The 26,623-nt window shown below is 41.6% G+C and overlaps 2 protein-coding genes across 6 annotated transcripts in view; one reads left to right on the forward strand and one right to left on the reverse strand.

The window, feature by feature from the left end:
* LOC144692413 (uncharacterized) overlaps positions 1–4,136 on the forward strand; it is a 113,171-nt gene extending 109,035 nt beyond the window's left edge. The window contains exon 23 of the mRNA XM_078561238.1: positions 2,748–4,136. The gene's annotated coding sequence lies outside the window, so the exon portion shown is untranslated. The remainder of the gene's footprint in view (positions 1–2,747) is intronic.
* On the reverse strand, positions 367–25,777 carry prkaa2 (protein kinase, AMP-activated, alpha 2 catalytic subunit). 5 transcript variants are annotated; one of them, XM_078561240.1, is made up of 9 exons: positions 25,632–25,762; positions 23,008–23,149; positions 19,451–19,544; positions 18,326–18,470; positions 16,949–17,036; positions 12,769–12,993; positions 11,363–11,867; positions 4,177–4,303; positions 368–2,478 (listed from the first exon to the last, which is right to left on the reverse strand). In XM_078561240.1, the coding sequence occupies exons 3-9, from the start codon at positions 19,508–19,510 to the stop codon at positions 2,237–2,239; spliced, it is 1,392 nt and encodes a 463-aa protein (XP_078417366.1). In that variant the 5' UTR covers positions 19,511–19,544; positions 23,008–23,149; positions 25,632–25,762; the 3' UTR covers positions 368–2,236. The 5 variants fall into 5 exon arrangements, with proteins under 5 accessions (XP_078417367.1, XP_078417366.1, XP_078417365.1 ...); XM_078561239.1 differs by having other exon boundaries at positions 370–2,478; positions 25,668–25,777; XM_078561241.1 differs by lacking the exons at positions 23,008–23,149; positions 25,632–25,762 and adding an exon at positions 20,309–20,327 and having other exon boundaries at positions 367–2,478.
* Between the last annotated feature and the right edge of the window lie 846 nt (positions 25,778–26,623).

Here is a 26,623-nt window from a genome sequence, read left to right on the forward strand (position 1 = left end):
TCATCTAGCCATGCTACCTGATATAGGCAGCCAATGGCTGATGTTCCATTCACAGAATCACAGTGCAGAAGAGGCCCTTAGGCCCATCGAATCTGCACCGACACGTGAGAAACACCTGACCTACCTACCTAATCCCATTTACTAGCACTTGGCCCATAGCCTTGAATGTTATGATGTGCCAAGTGCTCATCCAGGTACTTTTTAAAGGATGTGAGGCAACCCGCTTCCACCACCCTCTGAGTAAAAAAGTTTTTCCTTACATCCCCCCTAAACCTCCTGCCCCTCACCTTGAACTTATGGCCCCTTGTGACTGACCCTTCAACTAAGGGGAACAGCTGCTTCCTATCCACCCTGTCCATGCCCCTCATAATCTTGTACACCTCGATCAGGTCACCCCTCAGTCTTCTTTGCTCCAACGAAAACAACCCAAGTCTATCCAACCTCTCTTCATAACTTAAATGTTTCATCCCAGGCAACATCCTGGTGAATCTCCTCTTCATCCCTCCAGTGCAATCACATCCATTACAGAAAAAGATTCCACATCTGCCTCCCCCCAGCAAAATAAATAAAAGTAATGATGGAGCCTGGGAATGGTGCATCTGGAGTCCTGGCCTAAGTACCAATTTAATGGGGAGCATACTAGAAAGTGCATGGATTTTTATGTTCAGAATTATTGCAAATTCTTGTCAAATATACAATATCACGCATATATGTATCACTTACGTTCACTAGATTAAAGAGGTAACCTCACCATCAGGACTCCTTTTAAAAATCAAATAGTTGCAGAGAATTATAATCAGCATCCTTTTCTTTTCAATCAATTAAAATCTTGAGCACTGATACTACCAATTAGCTGGACTCATTAAGCCTCAAAGAGAATTAAATGCTTAGTAGCAGAAATACAATAATGGTCAGGGATACAAAGAAACAGTGAATGTTGCAAGGCTGAAATAAAAACGGAAAATAGAGGAAATGTACAGCAGGCCAGCCACTCGGGAAAAAAAAATCCTATGGAAGGGAAGGAAAGTTTCAGTGAAGTATTAATTCAAAGTACTCTCCCATTTTGAAGAAGAAAATTATAATCTAATCTTAAATTTACTTGATTTCTTTTTAAACATCAATTTTCGACTGGCTGATCTTATAAAAAAGCACATCTGACTTAGTGAGAAACAGAGATCCACTAGTAAATAAAACATTTTTACAAAATGGATGGTAACGTTAATCATCATTATTATTAAAGGATTTGGGGATCTTTGTTAAATGCTATCGATAAACTACCTAATATTTATGTGATAGTGTTTAATATCTCATCTCTCAGTTTGTACTATAAAAGGTAAAGTACATTTAAATAAAATACATTTAAATAAAACTCCTTATTCAGTCCAAGCTCCACCAATCTAGTTGTACATGCTGTTGACTTTACTAAGTCAAGTGAAAGATACACTGCAGAAAAATATTCATGTGAGCTGGGATATATTTCTAAAGGAGCGTTTCAAAGACCATTCTCCAGGCTAATCTTGTTTGTGCGTAGAACCATGGTTATGCTTGCAGTTCCACACAAGTAAATTTAATTCCCATCATCAATAAAACAAAACTGTAGTAAAACAAACCTTAACGATTGTATACAATGTAATTTGAGGATTTCAAATTAGCCATTTCAATTTAATTTCAATCTAATTTACCTCATTTTATTATATGCTAGAGTTTTAATGTTACAGCTTTCTAGCTACAACTAACCTGAATAAAAATAAGCATCGCAATCTACTCACAATGTGGCTGAAGAATGAACTGCCACAGTCGTCCACTCCACTAACACATCACGTGAACAATCCTGACCACACACCGAGTCTTTTAAACAAGCTTAACCTGTCCTTTAACTTTTCCACTACCTAACATTTTGTTATACATCACTGCTTTAAAAGAAAAATGTTTGCTTTTCTACACCATTCCAGTTGTATTTGTAAACCCGTATAATACCATGAATTTGGCTGTCAAAACGAGATGCAATAATAAAGCTCCACAATATTACTGCAGAGTTTCTAAACAGCAATGCACAAATGTTACCCTTCAGCCTCCAGTACACCAAAGTAACAAAAGCACCAGCTGCAAACTGGAATGGTCTATAACCAGTGCTAAAGTACAAGACACACAAAGTGGAAAGGGCATTTTCTTGCAAAATTGTTATGGGTTAAAGAGCTGACGCTCTGTGAATTAACAGGAGGTTACTTTTATTCTGTCAACGAGCCAGTGTAGTAATAAGGCAAGCGCACATCTCAAAGAAATCCATCGTGTGGCTCCCGTTTCGTGGAGTCATAGCGCTCAAACATCCAGTCAGAGAGCTGGGGAGTGATCCAACAAGAGTCAAAGGCTGGCTGTCGGTAGCTGTGGCATCGGTACTCAGTCTTGGCCTGTACAGCAGAGCGGCTGATCCTGAACGCTTGGGAGTGGAAGAGCCTGATTTTTGCTCCATAATATCATCTAATCACCAAAGAACAGTAAGAAAGATTGAGAGCAAAAAACAAACACAAAGCAAAAAAAACACATACAGGAAATCAGGAGTAAAACTAAATATGCAAGACATTCACAAACCATACAATATATAAAAGAAAGATTGGTTATTAATGCAAGTGTGACCAGCCTAACCATGTCGATTCAGATGAAGAATTCCACTGAATCATTAACTTATTTATTGTACAGGTGCTGACTAACTTGCTTTTTCTTTCCAACATTTTCTGTTTTTATTTCAGAATGTGAGGGGAATACTTTGAAGATTACAGCAATGCAAATCTTGGAGGGGTGCCTGGGAATTTCCTGAAAACTTGAGCCTAAACAACAGCATAACTATGGCATAATGCCACAAAGTTAGATGCAAATGAATCACTCATTTTTACACTATGTACACATTTCCTTGTTCTTTTATTTGCATACTGCAGAACTACCACCAAAATTCTCTGCCACTCATTAACATAGCTCTGCACCTATCCAAAAGTACAGCTCACATAAATGTCTTGAATTTATGTTAGTTCTGAACAGGCTGTAAATTTATACCTAAAATTTATGATCCAAAGCCAAGTTCTGGTGTTTTATGGTGATTCTTTAAATTCTACTTGCTGGAACCTAAAATGTATTTTCTGCATTTTTCAATGTATCTTTTTGGCATCTGTTAAAATTTGCATTACAATTAAAAGACTTCCTTGATTGCATCAACTTAAATATGCACACAGGCTGTGGCATGAAACTTTGATCCTCATACATAAATAAGGCCTTATAAAAAAGGAATATGGCAAAAGCTCAGTCCTGATTGTTTAGATTGATTTCCACTTGTTTTATTTTCCGCCATATACTAATGAAATTCTCTGGAATTTCGGTGCAACTTGCCAACAGAAGGGTAAGCTTGAATTTCAATGTAATGTGCCAGTTATGCCATTTCAGGAAATTCTGGGCCTCAATTCTCACCTGTAAAATCTGTACTGTAACTCTCAATATGCACTTGTACCAACACATCAATGCGTGTTTTCAGTGGTTTTGCTTTTATTTCAAGATTTACTGCACTTTAGTTGTAGTTGTTTTCTTTTCAGTTTTCTCAATTTCTTTTTTTAATATATGCATGACTCTGCTGCGTTTCTTACTTAGCACTTTTATCCCTCTTTTAATGTATTTTCATTGCCTCACTGAGGTGATTATTGTAGATTATCCTCTGGTCCTCACCTCTAGCCTTCCTAAAAGATCTGATTGCTACCTACCCAGATCATTCAATCTTCTAATGGGCAGGGAAAGTCTTCTCTATTCTCAAATTTTACTTGTTCGCTTCTGTTTCTTTCCCTATGTTTTGCTCAGTCCTTATTGAAGGTTCATCTGTCGTCCAGTTTCTCATTCTGATGACTGGTTTACATCCAAAATATTAACCTATCTTTTCTCACAACAAATTCTGATGGGCCTGTATATATTTCCCGCACTTTTGGCATATGCACAATTTGATGTAATTACCTTCCTCAATGGTTAAGAGTGAGTCCACACAAGCCAGTGATAGCAAAACCATTTTTCACCAGGAAAGCCTTGTGGAATTATTGAGATGAAAAATATAAAAAGCTGACTACTGGACAATAGCATAATATTCACCATAGTTTAGTTGCAAATAATACACAATAAGACAAACAAAGCAAGTGTCATCCTTACCATCAATGCTCATGAAATCTAGCAGATAGCTGCGATTGTCAACTTGATACAGCTGTAAGCTCATCTTCACATTATTCCCAGTCACTGGATTCTTTCTACGCACACGCAGATGGTAGGGATTCACCACCTTGAAAAAGTAATTTATTACAAATCTACCATATAGTAGTGGTAGAGTTCAGGACATTAATTCTGATTAAAGTTAATATTCTAAAACCATTGTCATTTCACTGTCAGTTGACTGGAAGCTCAGGGTCACATTTGCAGATTGAATGAAGGAATTCTGCAAAGCTGTCACCCAGTCTGCATTTGGTCTCCCCAATTTAAAAGAGACCACACTGTGAGTAGAGAGTTATAGTGAATTATAGCTGCTCACAACGTGGTCTCCTCTAAATTGGGGAGACCAAACGCAGATTGGGTGAATGTTTTGTGGAATACCTTCGTTCAGTCCGCAAGCACGACCCTAAGCTTCCGGTGGTCTACCATTTTAATTCTCCAATTTGCTCTCACGCCAACATTTCTGTCCTTGGCCTCCTGCTGTTCCAATGAAGCTTAATGTAATTAGACATTTCAATCACACATTTACAACCTTCCAGACTCAACACTGAGTTCAACAATTCCAGACCATAAACTCTGTTCCCCCATTTTGTTTCCTTTGCATGTTTCAGTTTTTCTTTTATTTATACTTTCAGACAGCAGCACACCTGATCCAACCACATCTTTTGTTTGTTTTTTTTCTTGCGCCATCACCATTCACTTTGGCTCTATAAGACTAACTCTTCTCTTTTGTTATTTGTTCATGGAGTGTGGGCTTTTCTAGCTAGGGCAGCATTTATTGCCCATCCCTAATTGTCCTCGAGAAGGTAGTGGTGAGCTGCCTTCTTGAATTGCTGCAGTCCATGTGGTATAGGTACACCCACAGTGCTGTTTGGGAGGGAGTTCCAGGATTTTGACCCAGCGACGATGAAGGAATGGCGATATCGTTCCAAGTCAGGGTGGTGTGTGGCTTGGAGGGGAACTTGCAGTTGGTGGTGTTTCCATGTATCTACTGCCCTTGTCCTTCTAGACGGTAGAGGTCACGGGTTTGGAAGGTACTGTCGAAGATGCCTTGGTGAGTTACTACTGTGGATCTTGTGGACATCAGTGGTGGAGGGAGTGAACGTTTAAGGTGGTGGATGTGGTGCCAATCACACAGGCTGCTTTGTCCTGGAACGTGTCAAGCTTCTTGAATGTTGCTGGGGCTGCACTAATCCAGGGGTGCAGAGAATATTCCATTACACTTCTGACTTGCATCTTGTAGACAGGCTTTGTGGAGTCAGGAGGTGAGTTGCCCTCCGCAGAATTCCCAGCCTCTGACTTGCTCTTGTAGCCACAGCACTTATATGGCTGGTCCAGTTCCGTTTCGGGTCAACGGTAACCCTCCTGGATGTTGATAGTGGGGGGATTCAACAATAGCAATGCCATTGAATGTTAACGGGAGATAGTTAGATTCTCTCTTGTTGGAGATGGTCATTGCCTGGCACTTGTGTGGCACAAATATTACTTGCCATTTATCAGCCCAAGCCTGAATGTTGTCCAGGTTGTGCTGCATATGGACATGGACTGCTTCCGTGTCCAGAGAATGGTGCTGAACGTTGCACAATCATCTGTGGACATCCCCATTTCTGACCTTATGATTAATGATTGATGAAACAGCTGAGGATACTTGGGACTAAAACACTACCTTGAGGAACTCCTGCAGTGATATCCCAGTACAGAGATGATTGACCTCCAACAACCACAACTATCTTCCTTTGTGCTAGGTATGATTCCAACCAGCCGAGAGTTTTCCCCCGATTCCCATTGACTTCAGTTTTGCTAGGGCTCCTGAGGTGTCATATTCGATCAAATGTTGCCTTGATGTCAAGGACAGTCACTTTCACCTCACCACTTGACTTCAGCTCGTTTGTTCATGTTTGGACCAAAGCTGTAATGAGATCAGGAGGTGAATGGACCTGGAGGAACCCAAACTGAGTGTCAGTGAGCAGGTTATTGCTGAGTAGTTGCAGCTTGATAGCACTGTTGATGATCCCTTCCATCACTTTACTGATGATCGAGAGTAGACTGAAGGGGCAGTAATTGGCCAGGTTGGATTCGTCCTGTTCTTTGTGTATAGGACATACCTGGACAATTTTCCACATTGCCAGGTGGGTGCCAGTGTGGTAGTGTACTGGAACAACTTGGCTAGGGGCTCGGCAAGTTCTGCAGTACAAGACTTCAGTACTATTGCTGGAATGTTGTCAGAGCCCTTAGCCTTTGCAGTATCCAGTGCCTTCAGCTATTTCGTAACATCATGTGGAGTGAATCGAATTGGCTGAAGTCTGGCATCTGTGATGCTGGGTACTTCAGGAGGAAGCCGAGATGAGTCATCCACTTGGCACTTCCAACTGAAGATGGTTGCGAATGCTTCAGCCTTATCTTTTGCACTGATGTGCTGGGCTCCCTGTCATTGAGATGAGATATTTGTGGAGCCTCCTCCTCCAGTGTGTTGTTTTAATTGTCCACCACCATTCACAATTGAATGTGGCAGGACTGCAGAGCTTGGATCTAATCCGTTGGCTGTGGGATCGCACAGCTCTGTCTACCACATGCTGCTTCTGATGTTTGGCATGCAAATAGTCCTATGTTGTAGCTTCACCAGGTTGACACCTCATTTTTAGGTTAAGTCTGGTGTTGCTTCTGGCATTCTCTCCTTCACACTTCATTGAACCAGGGTTGACCCCCTCGGCTTAATGGTAACGGTAGAATGCAGAATTATGCCAGGCCACGATCGTGGCTGTTTACAATTCTGCTGTTGCTGATGACCCACAGCACCTCATGGATGCCCAGTTTTGAGTTGCTAGATCTGTTCAAAATCTATCCCATTTAGCACAGTGGTAGTGCCACACAACACGATAGAGGGTATCCTCAATGTGAAGACAGGACTACTTCTCCACAATGATGTGCAGTGGTCACCCCTACCAATCCTGTCATGGACAGATGCATCTGCGACAGATAGATTGGTGAGGACGTGGTCAAATAGGTTTTTCATTCTTGGTTCCCACACCACCTGCCGCAGACCCAGTGCAGCAGTTAAGTCCATTAGGATTCGGCCAACTTGGTCAGTAGTGGTACCACTGAGCCACTCTTGGTGCTGGACATTAAAAAGTGTCCTTGCCACCCTCAGTGCTTCCTCCAAGTGGTGTTCAATATGCAGAAGTACTAATTCATCAGCTGAGGGGGGCGGACAGTAGGTGGTAAGTAAGTTTCTTTGTCCATGTTTGACCTCATGCCAAGAGACTTCATGTGGTCCAGAGCTGATGTTGAGGACTCCTAGGGCAAATCCCTCCTGGCTGTATACTACTGTGTCTCCACCTTCAGTGGATCTGTCCTGCCAGTGGAACAGGACATACCCAGGGATGGTGATGATGGTGTTTGGACATTGCCTGGAAGATATGATTCTGAGAGTCAGCCTGTTACTTGACTAGTCTGTAGGACAAATTTCTCAATATTGGCAAAAGCCCACAGAATTTAGTAAGGAGCACTTCGCAGGATCGACAGGGCTGGGTGTGCCACTGTCACTTCTGGTGGTCCGCCTGAGTGATCCATCCAGTTTCATTCCTTTGAGACTTCATAGCGGTTTTGATATAACTGAGTGGCTTGCTAGGCCATCTCAGAGGGCATTACTGCAAGTCTGAAATCACATGTAGGCCAGACCAGGTAAGGAGGGCGGATTTCCTTCCCTGAAGAGATTAGTGAACCAGATGGGTTTTTATCTCATTGACAATGGTTTAATGGTCATCATTAGACTAGCTTCTAATTCCATGTTTATTAATTGAATTTAAATTCTACCAGTTGTCTTTCATCCTATCACAGACCTTCCTTTTGTCCTTTTCTCACCCACCCCATGCTCAAAACCTATTATGTTTCTAACTTTTCCCAGTTCTAAAGACAGGTTATTGATCTGAAACATTAACTCTGTTTCTCTCTCCACAGATGTTGCCTGACCTGCTGCATATTTCCACCATTTCCTGTTTTTATTTCTGATCTCTCGAAGTATCTTTACTAATAAGACAAATTTTTTCCCAAAAATCTTGTTTTTTTTAAACTATCTTTTAGATTATTCATTCATGGGATGTGAGTGTCGCTGGCTGGGCCAGCATTTATTGCCCATTCCTAATTTCCCTTGAGAAAGTGGTGGTGAGCTGCCTTCTTGAACCACTGCAGTCCATATGACGTAGGTACACCCACAGTGTTGTTAGGGAGGGAGCTCCAGGTTTTTGACCCAGCGACAGTGAAGGAACGGTAAATATATTTCCAAGTCAGGATGGTGTGTGACATGGAGGGGAACTTCCTGATGGTGGTGTTCCCATGCATCTGCTGCCCTTATCCTTCCAGATGGTAGCAGTCATGGGTTTGAAAGGTGCTGTCTAGGGAGCCTTGGTGAGTTCCTGCCATGCATCTTGTAGATCGTACACACTAGTGCCACTGTGCGTCGGTGGTGGAGAAAGTGAATGTTTGTGGATGGGGTGCTAATCAAGCGAGTTGCTTTGTCCTGGATGGTGTCAAGCATCTTCAGTGTTGTTGGAGTTGCACTCATCCAAGCAAGGGGGCAGTATTCCATCACACTGCTGACTTGTGCCTTGCAGATGGCGGACAGGCTTGGAGAGTCAAGAGATGAGTTACTTGCTGCAGGATTCCTAGCCTCTGACCTGTTCTTGTAGCCACAGTATTTATAAGGCTAGTCCAGTTCAGTTTCTGGTCAATGGTAACCCCAGGATGTTGATAGTGGGGGATTCAGTGATGGTAATGCCACTGAATGTCAAGGGGCCATAGTTAGGTTCTCTCTTGTTGGAGATGATTATTGCCTGACCATTGTGTGATACAAGTGTTGTCACTTGCCAGCCCAAGCCTGGATATTGTCCAGGTCTTGCTGCATTTGGACATGGACTGCTTCAGTACCTGAGGAGTTGCGAATGGTGTTGAACATTGTGCAATCATCAGTGAACATCCCCACTTCTGACCTTATGATGGAAGGAAGGTCATTGATGAAGCAGCTGAAGATGGCTGGGCCTAGGACACCACCCTAGGACACTGCCCATCATCATAAGATGAAAATAGAAAAAAAAGTGCAAGTATGTATCTATGTGAAAAACCTTCCAACCAAAACCATTTTCATCCATGTCACTTGGCTTCCTGCTGTCACAGCTTGGTCCAAAAAATATCTATTTTAAGTTCATATGTTCACATTTATAATGGAAAAAGCCCATATAAACTCCTCACTCTGTGCAAACTAGTCAATGGGCTACACAATCCGGCCACCACTAAGTTCCCACATTTCTTTCTTTTTCCTTCCCTCTTACAGAAACTTCTAATGCCCAAAATAAGGGTTTCATCATAACTGAACATTCCAAGATTACATATTTCATAACATCTACTGCCACTCACGTTAAGATTAGCTAACAAAGATTGAACAGAAATCTGTAACTATGAAACTAAAAGAGACCTGCTTCAGAATGTAAACAATAATTCTACTCAAACTGTACTGTACATTTTTCAAAAGGAAATACAAATATTTTAAGATCAATTTAGTAAAAGAGCTATCAAATTAGCATTGTTTCAAAATGTTCTGTTCAGGATAGCGCTTAGTAGACAGGTAACATGATGAATGGTGCATCTAAAAATCTCAGAAAAATAGGAAATAGTTGGAGATGAAGAAACAGTTTAAGGTATGAGAAATTGTGCAGCTAGAGGTTTCCTCAGAATTGTTCCCAATCCACTGCTGTAAATTCAATGGAGATGCAGTGAAAATACTATTTATAAATGAGATCTGAACTGCACTTCCAACAAAGTTATGGCAGGAGCAGTTCTGAGGAAAATCCTGGCCTGTAGATGTAAAAATCATTTATAATTAATTCACTTAGTTCTTAAATTTGAGATCAATTTATTTTGTTTATTCGAGTTAGAGATAAAACTATTTCTGATAGATAATACGCTTATTTCATTTATAAGCTTATGCTGCTTTTCCATTTTTGAAGATGGAAGCGTATTCTTAGAGACATAAAATAATTCAGTAACTAACAGCAATTACCAAAAGGACTTGCAGTTCATTGACCCAGATGGATAACTGGAGACTGGTTATGGTACTGGACAAATAATTCAGAGAATGTGGGTTCAAATCCTATCATGGCAATCTGAAGAACTGAAATCAACTTAAGAAAAAGGATGTGGACAAAAAAAGCTGCTATCAGTAAAAGTGATCATGAAGCTGTCATATGATCGTAGAAACCCAACTGTTTCATTACTGTCCTTTCGGGAAAGAAATTGGCTTTCCTTACCCAGTCTAGCCTATGAGACTCCAGTCTCTCACCAACATGGTTAATTTTTAAATGCCCCTTAAAGTGACCTACAAAGCCACTCTGTTGTTTCAACTGTTCCAGAAAAAGGCCCACTGACACTTTCACGGGGCAACTAAGGATTGGCAATACTAGCCCTGTTTGTAATGCCCTTATCCCAAGAATGAACTTTTAAGATGCATTAATAAATGCTTGTGAGCTCCCAAAGCAAAGAGAAGTTTTGGGACATTAGGTCTCAGCCACAAAAGTGCCATAATCAGAAATGCAGTGAAAATCCTGTCTAAAATGGGGTTTCCACCACATATCATGAAGTTACAGTGGCAGAGCAGGAGCAGCTCCAAGAAAATCTCAACGACATTATTTCTCATATCTTTCAGCATGCTAAAATTAGGATTAGAAAAGGTACATAAATGCAAGAGTCATGTTTCGGCATATTATATGTCTCTGTGTTCTAAAGACAAGATGAGATGGCACATCACAATATATCCCAAATCACTATAACAACATAGTTAAGTGTTAGCTTGTGTATTATAAGCCTCAACTGCACAAGCTCCCCATTTTAGTCATTCTACTCTAAAAGTACAGCATTTATCAGGACCTTCTCTACAATATGGGGGCTGGGGGGATTAAAATTAAGACAGATGAGTCATCTATGCCAGTCACACATTTTCAGACAGCTGGTGTCAGAGTGGTGTTGGTTGAGGCTTAGAAACAGACAAAATAAAAGTGGTACAAGGAGATTAGGGGACATCATAAAAATACCTAAATAATAATGACCTTTGCTTTTAAAATCTGTTCTTCATGTTATTTCTTACCTTCCATTCATAATCCAGCTGTCGCATGGCTCTGTAGACTTCTGCCATAATATCATATGGTTTACTTTGACTGCGAATGCCCAGATGCCATTTTGCTTTCTTCAATGCCATTGGTTTGGGTTTAGTAGTGTTGAGTGCATCAAGTGGACAGCGTGCCTTTGGGCTGTCTGCCATCAGAGGGGGCATGCGCTCAGGATGCGCTTTGACACCGGGTGGAATATGCAACCCATTATCATCCATGAATGGACCTGTTGGGGGACTGGATGCCAGGTAAAACTCACTGGCTTGATTCATAATTCTACGATTGTCAATAATGAGGTGGTAAGCTACAGCAAGCTGATCCTGTGGATCACCACTGTATAGACTGTTCATAACTTCGGACTCGGTAGATTCAAACTTTTCACATACTTCTTTCACTGCATCTTCATCTATGACATTGGAATCATAAGCAGGATCCTCTGGGAACAGATAAGTTGGCAAATCCTGTTTAAACCACTCGTGTTCCCTGTCGATGAAATGATAATGCAATTTTAGTGTTCACTGTGCTAAATTAAAATAGGATCAAAATTCCAGCCCAAAACAATACAAATCTTTCCAAACTTGGTATACCTATAGTTATTTCTTCTGTAAACCACAATCTTCTAATGGGCAATTATAGGTTGTGTTGGTGCGGAATGAGAAGAATAATAGGCTTATGTGCTGTATTGACTGTATCAAGATTCTCCTCCTCCCCTTCAATCTACATTCCCTTTCCTCATCATCTCTATTTCCTATACCCCTCTCCCCTTTCACCTGCCGCCCTGCCCTTTTCTTCTCCCCTTTCCCTTGTTCTTCTTTTCCCCCATCCCACTCTCATGCACCCAAGATCCCTGGTGTTCCTCTTCCCTCAACCCATTCCTCTTCAGTGGGCTAAGGTACTGCACACGACTGCCTACAAACAGCAACCTTCTCCTTCACTCTTCTCTCAAAACCTGGGTATATATTTTCCATCATAAATCCCAATGAAAGGTTGATGCCAGAAGTGCCATTCGCTTATTTATTCATCTCAAAACTGCCCATGGTGCTTCACTTCCTTTCAACTGGAAGATAACGTCAGATTGACCCTGGGATGGATTTTAAACAAATTATGATTGAGCCCTGCATTGGGGAAAGGGATCATGTTTTTTTAATTGTTATAATAGTGTCCCAAAAATCTCATTAGAGGTGAAACTATCAGTAGGCACCCATTATTGCTTGGGTAAAGAGAAACTTAGCTGGAGACATGGGAATGGATTATATCTACCCATCTTGATCCTGTTGCCCCAGGTGATGTGATATCTGACAAAAAACAGGGATTCATACCTTCATAAAAAGGAATGAAAAAGTTAGAAGAAATAGCATAAACAAATACACATTACAGATCATACCTGATGTCTTTAATAGTTGCTCTTTTCAGTGGGTCAACCTGCAGCATATGCATGAGAAGATTAGCAACTGAGCGGTTCAGATACTCAGGAATATAAAATACGCCACCGCGGATCTTTTTGAACAGTGTTGGCACATGCTCATCATCAAAAGGCAGAGTCCCACACAGCAAGGCATAAAGAATCACACCACAACTCCAGAAGTCTACCTCTGGGCCTGCGTACAACCTGATAACCAAAGAAAATATAAATATGGCATAATTCTATAATATTTTGTGTACCAACTACCAAGCCCGTACACTGAAGGGTGTATGTAAATATATATGCATATATATATAAAATAGGAGGCAATACAAAAACTACTTTATTGCCAAAGATGCAGCTTATATTTTTCCACAAAATTTGATCAGTTTAGGATTGCTTAGAGAACAAAAGAATGGGAAAAACAACAAAAGAATAGAGAGAAAGTACAATAACCAGTTCGCTCCAGTTGAAGTGTTTACAGTATTGCATTGCATTAGCCAGACTCTGGAAGATGCTGAAAATGAGATGTCAAGCAATTAAACAGATTAGCATTGACAAAAAGTGGAAATGGAAGGCATGAACTGCACAACTATATAAATTAATGAAAATTACCTTTATTTTTATACGTAACACAAGAAGATTTCCTAGAAATGAATGGGAGAAAATGTTGGCTGTCAAAAAAAACTATTTTTGAAACAAACTGTGTTCCGAGGTGTTGAAGACAATGTTAATAGCTATTTTGGTAAGACTAGTCTCTTTTGCTTAAATTACAGGTGCTCTACTAGATGATAATCCTGAATTCTGATAATCAAGACAAAAGCTGGTTAACTGTAATGCTGTGTGCCAGTCACATTTCGACACTTAAAAACTGGAAAGGCCTACTTAGAATATATAAAGCCTAACGTAATTAGCCTAAAGGTTCCTGGCTGAAGTCACTTAGAATCTGATTTGCTAGTCATATAACAATGCTATTCTAGCTTTGCTTTGCATTTTTTAAGACCTGCAGTGGAAATCTATTTCTTCATACATCTCAACAAAATTCATCACATAGGACATTTAAATAAGATGCATACAAGTGGAGCAAAATACAGCTGTAAATAGAGCTGATATCTGCTCGGGTCTCTTCACAAATTTGAAGCAATTTAAATGAAAGAAGAATAAGGGTATGATAACGTAGGAGTTATGCTACTGAACTAGTAATCCAGAGGCCTGGACAAATAATCCAGAGAATGCGAGGTCATAGAGGTCTACAGCACAGAAAAAGGCCCTTCGGCCCATTGAGTCTGCACCAGTCAAACAGGTACCTAACTAGTCTAATCCCATTTTCCAGCACTAGGCCCATAGCCTTGTATGCCATGACATCGCAAGTGCACATACAAATACTTCTGCCTCTACCACCCTTTCAGGCAGTGAGTTCCAGATTTCCACCACCCTCTGGGTGAAAAAATTCCTCATATCCCCTCTTGCCCCTTACCTCAAATCTATGTCCCCTGGTTATTGATCCCTCCACCAAGGGGAAAAGTTCCTTCATGTCTACCTTATCTATGCCCCTTATAATTTTATACACCTCAGTCATGTCCCCCCTCAATTTCCTCTGCTTCAGGGAAAATAATCCCAGAGGTCATGCCCTACGGTGGTAATTTGAGAATTTGCGCCATGAAGCTGTCAGATTGTCTTAAATACCCAACTAGTTCTCTAACGTCCTTTTAAGAAAGGAAACCTGCCATCCTTACTCAGTCTTGACATATGCACTGAAGTTCTGCCATTATGAGGAGTAAGATGGAGGGGAGGCAGAGGGAGGAAAGAATGAGATACTTCCAATTCAAAGTACCATGCCCTTAATAAAGATATAAAAATTAACTCTTAGTTCTTCTTCTGTGCAAAGTAAAATTCAATTCATTCTTAGGTCTGAAATAGCATTGTTATAGAACTGGCTAATCTGATTCCAAGAATGACTGTAATGTGATATACTGTGTGCCATCTCCTCCCCACAAGTTGCCAAACCTGGCAATTTAACCCAAGAACACCATGATTTTGGTTTCAATTCTATTTTTCTAAAATAGCAATTGCCATTTAGTGGCTGAAACAATGAATTAAACTGCGGAGATACAGTAATGTTAGTGTCAGAAAGATTTCTGGACAATTGTCTTTCTCAATCAATTACATTTGCAGTACTTGATATTTGATAGCAGTTATAACCACAACAAAATAAAGAAAATAAATACTGAAATGACTTCCTTATTCCATAATCCATAAATTTTATAGAGACAATAGAGACATATAGATTATATTCATGTAATATTTTCTAATCTATATCTATCTATAGATTATATTGAATCTTTAATGGTACTTTGTTTTATTGTTTTAATTGGGGTTCCAATTAACAGTGAATTAAAAATCCAACTTTGGGGGACTGTGATGGGTTAGCACTCAAATATTGCTTTAAAAACGTTCTAATTTTATTCTGCAGACTTAGTGCTTGTATTTTTTTTACTGTTTATTAACTTGCCATAGAATCAGCAATTTCAAATAAATAACTTGCCAATCAATCAGCACTCTCTTTGCATACAGTATATGTTGTTTCCCCTGACATCAATATTTCCTTGCGAATTGTCCTGATGAGTTCAAGACGAAAAGCTTCGACAGAAAATGTCTTTTTTTCAGCAACACAAGTTCTGTGCTATCAAATCTTTCAAATAAAGAGATCAAATTGTACATATACAAATGGTGTCTCCTGAACAATTTTAACACTACCAATTCTCTCAAAAAAAATTTCAGCTTACCTAAAGCTAGGTAAAGCAATAAAAATTATCAGCTGAGTAAACCACAAAACACAAGACACTCAGGCTCCAAGAAAAGGATGTAATCGAAACAAAGTGAAAATAGGGAGTAATCAAAAATTATCAGGGCTGTCACCATCAGCTTCCCAGAGTTGCTGATTAATTCTCACACTCTGCAAAGGAATGATCCTCTTCTCATCTGTCCTGTTCCATGGAGGAACATAGGAGCAGGAGTAGGCCATTCGGTCCATCGAGCCTGCTCCATCATTCAATTAGGTCATGGCTGATCATCTACTCAACACAACCTTCCCAGGCTATCCCTATAACCCTTGATGTCTTTAGTATTCAAAAATCTATCAATTTCTGTCTTGAACATGCTTAATGTTTGAGCTTCTGCAGCCCTCTGGGGCAGAGAATGCCAAAGATTCACCACTCTGAGTGAAGAGATTTCTCTTCATCTCAGTCTTAAATAGTCTGCCCCTCATTCTGAGACTGTCCCCTGGTTCACCTCTCACAACATTGCATTTCTACTTTTCACTCTATTCATCTGAGCTGTTGGACTATGTTTACATGGCACCTATGAGCATGAGAATACACAATCAGGAAGGAAATTCTGACTGCAGTCCATTGTAAAAATAAGCCATTCAAAAAGCCCCTAAAATAATCTGCATCATGTCAGTTACATTTCTACCCATTTAGATGTAGCAGTAGGTACTCATTTGAAATGATTTTAGAACTGCTGGCCAGAATCTTGAACTATTGATTTTTTTTTTAATATCTAAATGAGTAGGTCTGAAAATTGCCAGAAATGGGAACTTGCATGCAAATAATAGTAATAAAATGTCCTCTAATAGTGGAATAAATGGTACCAGCTTTGAAAATCTTATATGAATTCAGGAGGGAAATCTCGGTCCTGAATCTGTTGGGCACAAGATCATAGCATAAACTGAAAATAAACGAGGAATCTCATTATACCAGCCAATTAGAATGTTGACACTGGAAATATTATAATGTTCTTCTAATGTGAGATTGAGGGTTCTTGGACCAGAGCTGGCAGAGGTTTGCTCTGCATCTAGCGATGCCACACCTAATCTAGAAATATACAGACCCAAGATGTTGAATTCTGCAGCATTTCCTCCATCCAAAAAGTATATTCATACAGAATGTTTCAAGAATGGAGCAAGGACATAAAACAGTGTTAAAAAGGTTATGCAGGAAAATAATCTTTAGTCATTTAGTATGCAGAGGTAAACATATACAAGAAGGCAATAGCAACACAGTGGGAATTGTTTTGAGACACAAAAGTCAACCAAATCTCGAGCCCACTAAAGCTGAAGGAAATACTTAGATTGAACATGGGAATACGAACAAGATCTTACCTGCCTGAGATAACCTCTGGAGCAGCATAATTTGGTGAGCCACAGCTAGTGCGTAAAAACTCCCCATCAGCCATCATGTTAGACAGACCTACAATGACAAGAGGTTACATTGGAGCGTGTGGTCCATGAATTAGCTGGGTCATTTAGATTTACTTTGTACGGTCACAATAAATTCATCATAATGAATTGTTTGAAAAGTCAGTAGCAACTGAAAATGCAAATAGCGTTTTTCACCCCATATGTTCAACCCGATTGATCACTTTTGCATTTCTTCTTTTTCTGCTTCCAACGTATCTTAAATGTAAAACCTGCCAGTAATGAAAAATGTGGCTTGTATGCCCAAAAATCATTTTCTTTCTCCTTTACCTGGACTCTCAACAACTTTAGCCAACTAATTCAATTATTTACATGTCAAAGTAGAACATTTTCTCCATTCTTAGATGCCTAAACACAATTTCAGAAAACATTTTCTCGTGTAGCAATAGCCTTTTTTCCCTCTCCATACTTTACAATGCAGCCATCATCCCTTTTCAATTTCCTCCTACTCTCTCTAGGTCTCCTCTCATCTAGGTTATTCGCAGCTGAAAAATCATTCTTTAATAAAATTAACTTTATCCATCTAATTAAATTGGCTTTAACTGGGTGCTAACATACCTGAACATAGTATATCATTAAGCAAATAAAAATTGTCAATAAGGGTTTACAACACATTTGCCCAATGTATTCCACCCTAGTATATCCAGGACTATCCTAATCCACAATTACAATTCATCCCAAACTCAACTCCGCTGAATTCCAGACAGGCAACAATTAGAAAAACAAAATAAAAGTAAGCCAAGCCGCTACTCTTAACAGCTGGTTCAAAAATAGCACTGGCAGAGATCTCCACCCATTCTCTGTCAGAACAAAATTTCTCACTGTTACATGACAGTTTCAGAAATCCTAATTGCATGACCCTCCATTCACAACCCCCATCTCCCAAACCAAAACGGTTCATGGACAATTAGACAGGATTCAGTTGTGTTTACCATGATATAGGTTGTTACACATTTTTCTTCTGAAGAATATGAAGAATATTATAGCAATATAACAGCAGTAATTTAAATTATCTAAAATAGTCCATACCCTCTGCACTTATCCTATAGAATACTAGCTCTGGAACACAATATTTAAATCTGCAATTGGTTGAACTATATTTATTCCATTTTATGAAAATTGAAATATTACTCCACTATGATTTTAACTCTAGTGTGAACAAATTGAGTCCTGTATTGTATTTCTGGCAGACTGAGGTGCAAACGGTTCTAGTAATTCTGCTTCTCTGGGGCACTTAGCTGCAGCCTGACACATTCCTCACATACGCCAGGAGTCACATACCAAAGTCAGCTATCTTGGCATTCATTTGTGCATCAAGGAGAACATTCTCTGGCTTCAAATCACGATGAACCACCATGTGTCTGTGACAATAATCAACAGCTGAAATAATCTGCTGAAAGAGACGGCAAGCTTCTGCTTCCTCCACCTACAGTAAGAACAGAACAAAGGGCATGTCGCAATATCACTGTAAAAGGCCCTAAATCTATAACAGTAATAGATAATCAGAACACAGGAACATCTCAATAGGATTTGTAGCATGGTGGTTAAATTACTGGACTAATAAGCCAAAGACTTGTGATCTAGTGACGTGAGTTCAAATCCTACCATGGCAACTGTGGAATTTAAATTCAACTGATTAGATAAATCTAGACCAAAAAGCTAGTATCAGTAAAGGTAGCCGTGAAACTACTGGATTGTCATTCAATATTGTCTGCTGTCCTTACCCAGTTTGTCTTACAAGACACCAGGCCTGCAGCAATGTAGTTGACTCTTCCCTCTGAGATGGCCCAACAAGCAATTTTGTTGTTACAAACCGCTACAACTGGAACTCCACACTGACTTCAGCAGTTCAAGAAGATCACCACCAACTTCTCAAGGGAAATAAGTGCTGGCCTTGCCAGTGGCGCCCACATGAATACGCTTTAAAAAGGTTACTCTGAATACCACCTCAGGTGCACCAGCCTTGACTAACATGTAAGCATGTCTAATGTCACTTATGGTTCTTGGCCTGGTCAGCTGATGAACTGAAGCATTGTCTCTCTTAATGAAGAAGGGTAGGAGAGGCCTGAAAGACCAGTAGGACTAGGGTCGCTTATAGATCTGTACCTATTGCTGGATGTTCAAGAACTGAGCATCAGTGGCATTGGCCGCAGGTAGGTTTGTAGCCAACTGAGGCATGGACGGCACCAGTTAAAACACTACATCATGGAAATTAAATACAGGATGTGGAAGTGTATATGTATATTCAGCAATTGACTTCTAGAATTATAGATGCAATGTTAAATCAAAATAATTAGTTTCTTAAAAGCATTCAAAATAATATTACAAAAAGCAAGGCAAAAAAGCTTTTCCTTAGTCAATTGAAGGTCAATCCCCCATTGGGTCAAATAGCTGTATACATCTTACCCTTCCATGTTTACAGATGTAGTCAAAAAGCTCACCACCTGGCACATATTCCATCACCATGAAGAAGTCAGTTGGAGTGCTGATCACCTGGTACCTAGTAAAGAATAATGCAGTAATTACGGCATTAGTAAAGTGTACTGCAGTATACAGATTACAGAAACTGGGGTATTCTCTAGAGCAGAGGAGGTTCAAGGAAAATTTAACAAGCTATTAAAATTATGAGGAATTTTGAAAAAATAAATAAGGAGAAATTGTTTCCAGCAGGCAAACCTGTAATGAGAGGACAGATCCAGATAAGTGAGGAAAATTATATTTTTTTTCTTACACAGTGAAGCGTTATGATCAAGGGATAGTGGAAGCAGATTAAATAGTAACTCGCCAAATGGAAGGGAATATATATTTGCTATCACATGGAGTAGTTAAAGCGTTTAGCACAGGAAAAGCTAAGAAGAAATAGGATATGCTGATATGGTGAAATGGGATGGGGTTCTTGTGAAGCATAAACACCAGCAGAGGCCTGTTGGGCCAAATGGCCTGTTTCTGTGCTTTAAATACTCCGTAATACAACATAATATACATGTAAAGGAAACATTTGCAGGGTCACAGGGAAAGAATACGGGACTGGAACTAATTGGATAGCTCTTTCAAACAGCTGGCACAAGCACCCTGGGTCAAATGGCCTCTTTCTGTGCTGTAAGATTCTATGAATTAGTCCTGGTTTAACCCTTTTGTGAGGATGTCTTGACACTTAGCAATGAAATGTCATATAGGGACAGTGCTGCAATATGTGATCAAAACCCCTAATAATCCTTTATTTAAATTTAACAAGACAAGCCAACAAAGTGTTAGTGTAGATACCTATAGCATCATGCAGTTCTACACTTTTCCTTCTGCAAGAAAATTAGATTGAAGAGAATCTGAAATAAAGCAAGGCGACAATATTTCCATTTTTTCTACTTAACCATTAAGGATAAGCACCACGAAACATACCTACTTGAAAATGAGTTGTTCACAAGATTATCTTATGCACAGGCTAAAGTACAAAACTGATCTTTACTAGATTTCTTTTAGTTGACATACTGTAATTTAACATAAGTTTCTTAAAATGTTTGCATCTATGTTTTGCAATAAGTCTGAAATAAATCTCAACAGTAACACTGAATTTTTTTTCCTTTAAATCTCAAGCCACTAATCTTTCGCTCAATCAATTTGTTTTTCAATATTTGAGGTCAAGCTAATGGTACTGTACTTGGAAGGTATGGTCTGTCACACTTGAAAATGGATAACGCATTTGCCCGCTTTCAGTCTCTTGGCCTTCCTTGTGTTAACTGAATGCCTCGAGGTAGCTGTTTGTGCTTCACAAGTTTGCTCTGAAGTCTAAGTATCCTGGGATATAACTCATCAGTCTCAAGAGAATTGTTGGTTTCCAGCCCATTCAACTTATCTAAACCTCTGCTTCAAAGTATTGGAACACACATTTCTATATTATTTGATGTTACTTGACATGTTGTGCAAGTCCCTCCAGTGATGGTCAGCGTCACTCTTCTATTCTCGTGTCTAGCTCCACTTTGGTCCTCCTTGACTATCTTGTTTATGGTGCAACAAGTATTTTTGAGTTATATTTTGAACCTACTGCTACGTCCCTTTTCAATTTTCTCTGGGCACCCCAATCTCTTTCTTGACTGGCTTCTGTAGAGTCTTGTACAGAGCCCACTAGTCATTCTCTCACTAACCTTGCGAAGGCATTTCTCATGTGATCTCCAATTTATTTTTCTGTTGATATACTTTTTAATTTTTGCCTTTACTACACTTGGATTTGGGATTTAATAAAGTAAATTAATATTTCATATATAATTAATATTTGTTTGGAAATACCACTTCATTTGTTTTTTTGGGCGGCAGGGTTTCCTGCCCCGCCACCAAAAAAGTTGGTGGGGAACGCATCCCCACAATTATATCAGCCCCACTGCGATTTAACATCAAGGAGGGAGTCCAACCGCAGAGAGGCGGCATTCGGGGTCCCACAGCCAGGACAGGAAGGATTGACTTGGGGAAAAAGGGGCAAGGAGAGGGGACTGGTTCAGGATGGCAAAGCCTGATGAGGACGGAGCACCCAGAGGAGGAGAGAGCTTGGGAGGGGAGGGGAGGTGAGGGGGCAACCAATCTGGAAAGGGGGCCGGTGATGGAGGCCCCCCTCTTTCCCGCCCTAGGCTCAAGCAAGGTAACCTGTCAGCCTACCCCACTCCATTCCTGCATTCCTCCCGCCAGCCTCAACTGGAGTGAGAGGCGATCCACCCGCCCTCAACTGCCTCCCATAAAATTGTAGGCAGGTCAGGATGGGTGGGTAGGTAGGCAGGCAGCTGGAAGGCCACCGGGGAATTTTATGCCACCCCGCCTGCAACCCACTAGTGGGGGGCCATAAAACTCTGCCCTACTACTTAGCTCACGGAGATATCATGTATAGCACACTTTGGACTTTAATCTAAATGAAGAAGTACAAGGCAAAATACATAAACGATAATTTAGAGATAGATATCAAGTCATTAAAAGCTAGCTTAGATACAAGAAAGAAATTGAATAGACTAATGGGACACTGGGTTTCATCATTAAAAAAAAATCAGAATATAAAAGTAAGTAGGTAACATTATAATTATGCACAGCATTGGTCAGATTTCATTGGAAATACCAGGGTCAGTTTTGGGCACTCCACTTAAGGATATACTACCCTTGGAGAAAGTCCAGCAATAGTTTACCAGCATGAACAGTGGGATACTGAATTTGAGCTAAACTGTAATTATATTCCTTGAACATAAGGAATTTAAAGGGTGATATGATTTAAATTATGATTATGAAAAGAACTGACAAGGAAGACAGGGAGTAACTTCCTTCAAAAAGGCAAATTCAGGAAACAACAATGTATTAAAATTAGAATGAGCAGTTAAAAGCCAATACAGGAAAATCATCTTCAAAGAATACTGAGATGGAATGCACTGTTCCAGAAGGCCTAATATACAGAGTAATTAGCAATGTTTAAATGGAAGGTACTAACTTGGAGAGGGTCTAGGAACAGGAGAAGGCCCACAGTCCTGTTCCATCATTCAATCAGGTCTATTACCTGTCTTTATCCACATCCCTTTGATATCCTTACCTAACAAAAATCTATCAACCTCAGTTTTGAAAATATCAACTGATCCAACATCCACAGTCACTTGAAGGAGAGTTCTGAATTTCAATTACCCTTTGGTGAAAAAGTGCTTCCTGGTTTCAGTCATAAATCGCCTATTTCTAATTTTAAGATTGTTCTCCCTTGTCCTAGGTATCCCCAGCAAAGGAAGTTTTAAATACTTCAACTGGATCATACCATAAATTTTAAACTCATGCACCAAATTTACATATCCTGGATTCATAACTTAGCTCTTTAAACCTTAGTGAATCTGCATTATATCTCCTTAAAAAGTATGTTGTCTTGAGGTGCAGTACACAAAACTGAATACAGTATTCCAGATGGTCTCTGACCTCACTTGTTACAAGCACACAACACAATCAATGTCACTCACAGTTTGATAATGTGAGGATGGCGGAAGAGTTTCAAATTTTGAATTTCCCGTTTGATTTTTCCAACCACATCTAAATTGCGAATCTTCTGCCTGTTCAGGATTTTAACTGCAACCTTATGTCCTGTTAGCTGATGCTCTCCCACTGAAGAAAGAAAGATATCAGCAATTAACTTCAGTATCACTCCATTTTATCCAAGGAAGGATGGCTGATATGACAAATGGAAAAGAAAAGTAGCCATACTGAGATGGAAGCAAAATGGCTCTATGAAATGCTCCATTACCTAAAACGAACCTAACACGTGAAAAACAACTTTTATCCGTTGTCAAGTTAAATGACCTGCACCTCGTTAAGAAGTTTAAAACAGGCAATAGCTGTTAAGATGCTTGCAAACTTTATACACATCAATTCTGAAAATCAATACACCAAGTGCTCTAAGATCATAGATTACACTTTTGTACAATACAACATGGATGCTGGTCATCCTGCACAGAGAAGGAATGGGAGAGCTTGCAGGGAAGAGGAGGATCTTTGGAGGGGGGCGGGGGGAGAGGAGAGGGCGTGAGTGAAGGAGGCTAGCGCAAGCGAGGGGTACAGGCGGGATGAGCGAGGCAGCTGTGATGAATGGGGGGATGGCATGGGTGAGGCCGGAGCGATGGGTGGAGAGGGAATGGTGGTGGAGGCGAGAGGGCTGGCAGGCGGGAGTGAGGTGAGAGTGGGAGTGAGGGGGTGGGGGTTGGGAGTGGGAGTGCAGGTCCACGCCCACGTCGGTGTCCGCTGAGAATGGGAACATGCAGCTGACCAAATTCTGCCCCTTCTCCTGCAGTTGGTGGAAAACGAACATTTGTCAATTCCACTGGGCAGAAGGATGAAGTCAATGGTCCAAACCTCGAATAAACAGAAAACTGAACCATGGAGGCTCAGAGAGGCTGTATCTGTGCCAACACTGATCAGAGGGAGAGTGACCGTGACCGATCCAACAGTGCAAAGAGAGAGAGAGAGAGAATGAGTGCATCTGAGTCACTGACCAAAGCGAGTAAGATTCCAAGCTAACACTGACCAGAGGGAGAGTGAGTGACTGTGTCCGAGCCAACAAGGAACAGGGAGAGAGAATAACTGTGTCCAAGCCAACACCGACCAGAGGGAGAGAGTGACCGTGTCTAAGCCAACACTAGCCAGAGGGTGCGAGAGTGACCATATCCGAGCCAACACTGACCAGAGGGAGGGGGAGTGACTGTGTCTGAGCCAAATCTGGCCATAGGGAATGACCATGTCCAAGCAAACACTGACCAGAGGGAGAGAGTGACCGTGTCACAGCCAACACTGACCTGAGAGAAAGTGACCATGTCCGAGCCAAGACTGACCAGAGTGACAGCGAATGAGCCAACACTGACCAGAGGAAGAAAGTGTGACCGTGTCCGACACAATACTGACCAGAGTGATTGTGTATGATCCAACACTGACCAGAGGGAGAGTGAGTGACCGTGTCTGACCCAACACTCTGCAGAGAGAGAGTGAGCGTGTCTGAGCCAACAGTGAGCAGAGGGAGAGAGAGAATGAGTGCGTCTGAGTCACTGACCAGAGCATGAAAGATTCCAAGCTAACACTGATCAGAGGGAGCAAGGACAACTGTGTCTGAGCCAACGCTGACCAGAGGGAGAGAGTGACCTTGCCCAAGCCAACACTGACCAGAAGGAGAGGGAGTGACCATGTCCGATCCAACATTGACCAGAGGGACAGAGAGAGTAACCATGTCTGAGCCAACACTGGCCAGAGGGAGAGGGAGTGACTGTGTCAGAGCCAACACTGACAAGATGGAAGGGAAGTGACTGTGTTCGAGCCGACGCTGACCCCTCAGAGGGAGGGAGAGTGGCCGTGTCCGGGCCAACGCTGACCAGAGGGAGCGGGAGTGGCCGTGTCCGGGCCAACGCTGACCAGAGGGAGGGGGAGTGGCCATGTCCGGGCCAACGCTGACCAGAGGGAGGGGGAGTGGCCGTGTCCGGGCCAACGCTGACCAGAGGGAGGGGGAAGTGGCCGTGTCCTGGCCAACGCTGACCAGAGGGAGGGGGAGTGGCCGTGTCCGGGCCAACGCTGACCAGAGGGAGGGGGAGTGGCCGTGTCCGGGCCAATGCTGACCAGAGCGAGGGGGAGTGGCCGTGTCCGGGCCAATGCTGACCAGAGGGAGGGGGAGCGGCCGTGTCCGGGCCAATGCTGACCAGAGGGAGGGGGAGCGGCCGTGTCCGGGCCAATGCTGACCAGAGGGAGGGGGAGCGGCCGTGTCCGGGCCAATGCTGACCAGAGGGAGGGGGAGCGGCCGTGTCTGGGCCAATGCTGACCAGAGGGAGGGGGGAGTGGCCGTGTCCGGGCCAATGCTGACCAGAGGGAGGGGGGAGTGGCCGTGTCCGGGCCAATGCTGACCAGAGGGAGGGGGAGTGGCCGTGTCCCGGCCAGTGCTGACCAGAGGGGGGAGTGGCCGTGTCCGGGCCAATGCTGACCAGAGGGAGGGGGAGTGGCCGTGTCCGGGCCAATGCTGACCAGAGGGAGGGGGAGTGGCCGTGTCCGGGCCAATGCTGACATTTGTTTATCGATAAATGAGGCTCGGAAAAAGCAACGCGATTTTAAATACCGGGAACTGCCTCGGATCTGAGGACACACACTTAACTCTTCACTTTTCCAAAAGTGCCGACCCCTAGAGTGTCTCCCAGGATATAATGGCCGATCTTCACCCGTCCATCGTGTTTCTGTTTCTCCGCCATCACTTCTCGATTCCCTTTTCCCAGTGTGCCGCGCGGGCGGCCAACACGCATGGCAACTCGCGACTGTGACTATTTGGAGCGAAGACTGGCAACAGCGGCCGCCATGTTTCAGGCAGTCAATGTGACTGTAGTCTCAAATATCAGAGGGAGCACAAGAGCAGAATAATCTTTGATTAAAAAACACGTTTAAACACAGGGAGGTGTGTTTAATCCTCCTGCTGCAGAAGCTGATTCACTGTCTCACTGCTGGAAATCCATGCAGTTCTCTGTTCTCAACTCTAACTCGTACCTGGCTGACACTGTCGCAGGAGTGGACTTCAGCCAGAATTCCTCATCTCGATGTAGTTTTAAACACCCATCAGGAATTCCTGTTTGTAACCTAGGTTACAGAATCTATAACGTGGGAGGGAGGGAGATAGAAATAAAAACGGAAAGTGCTAAAGTTAATAAAATTCTAGGATTAGCAAGATAATACCATTTTGAAGATAGAAATGCGCAAAATAAGTGAGCACACGAGGAATGGCAGCAGTAATTGGAGCCAATCATAATTTGGTCCATGTTCAGTTATTCCTCATGGTAAAAGTTTGGTTTGTACAACACACAAACCTTCCTGGTGCATCATCAATATCATGCTTCCAGGTACATGTCATTAGGATTCCCCACCATTTAATGAGCAACTACAATATATTATTATTATATTATCCCCCTTCCTCTGGTCAGCGTTGGCCCAGACACGGCCACTGCCCCGGCTGCACTTGTACCACTCGATAGAACTTCAAAAGCTCCAGTCCCCATATCTAAACCTTTATTATTCAAAAAGCTCAGACAGAGCATTTGAATCCATTGGCTGTGAAACAGCCAT

The sequence above is a fragment of the Cetorhinus maximus genome, chromosome 17 (genome assembly GCF_964194155.1).
Source record: "Cetorhinus maximus chromosome 17, sCetMax3.hap1.1, whole genome shotgun sequence".
Lineage (NCBI taxonomy): Eukaryota > Metazoa > Chordata > Chondrichthyes > Lamniformes > Cetorhinidae > Cetorhinus > Cetorhinus maximus.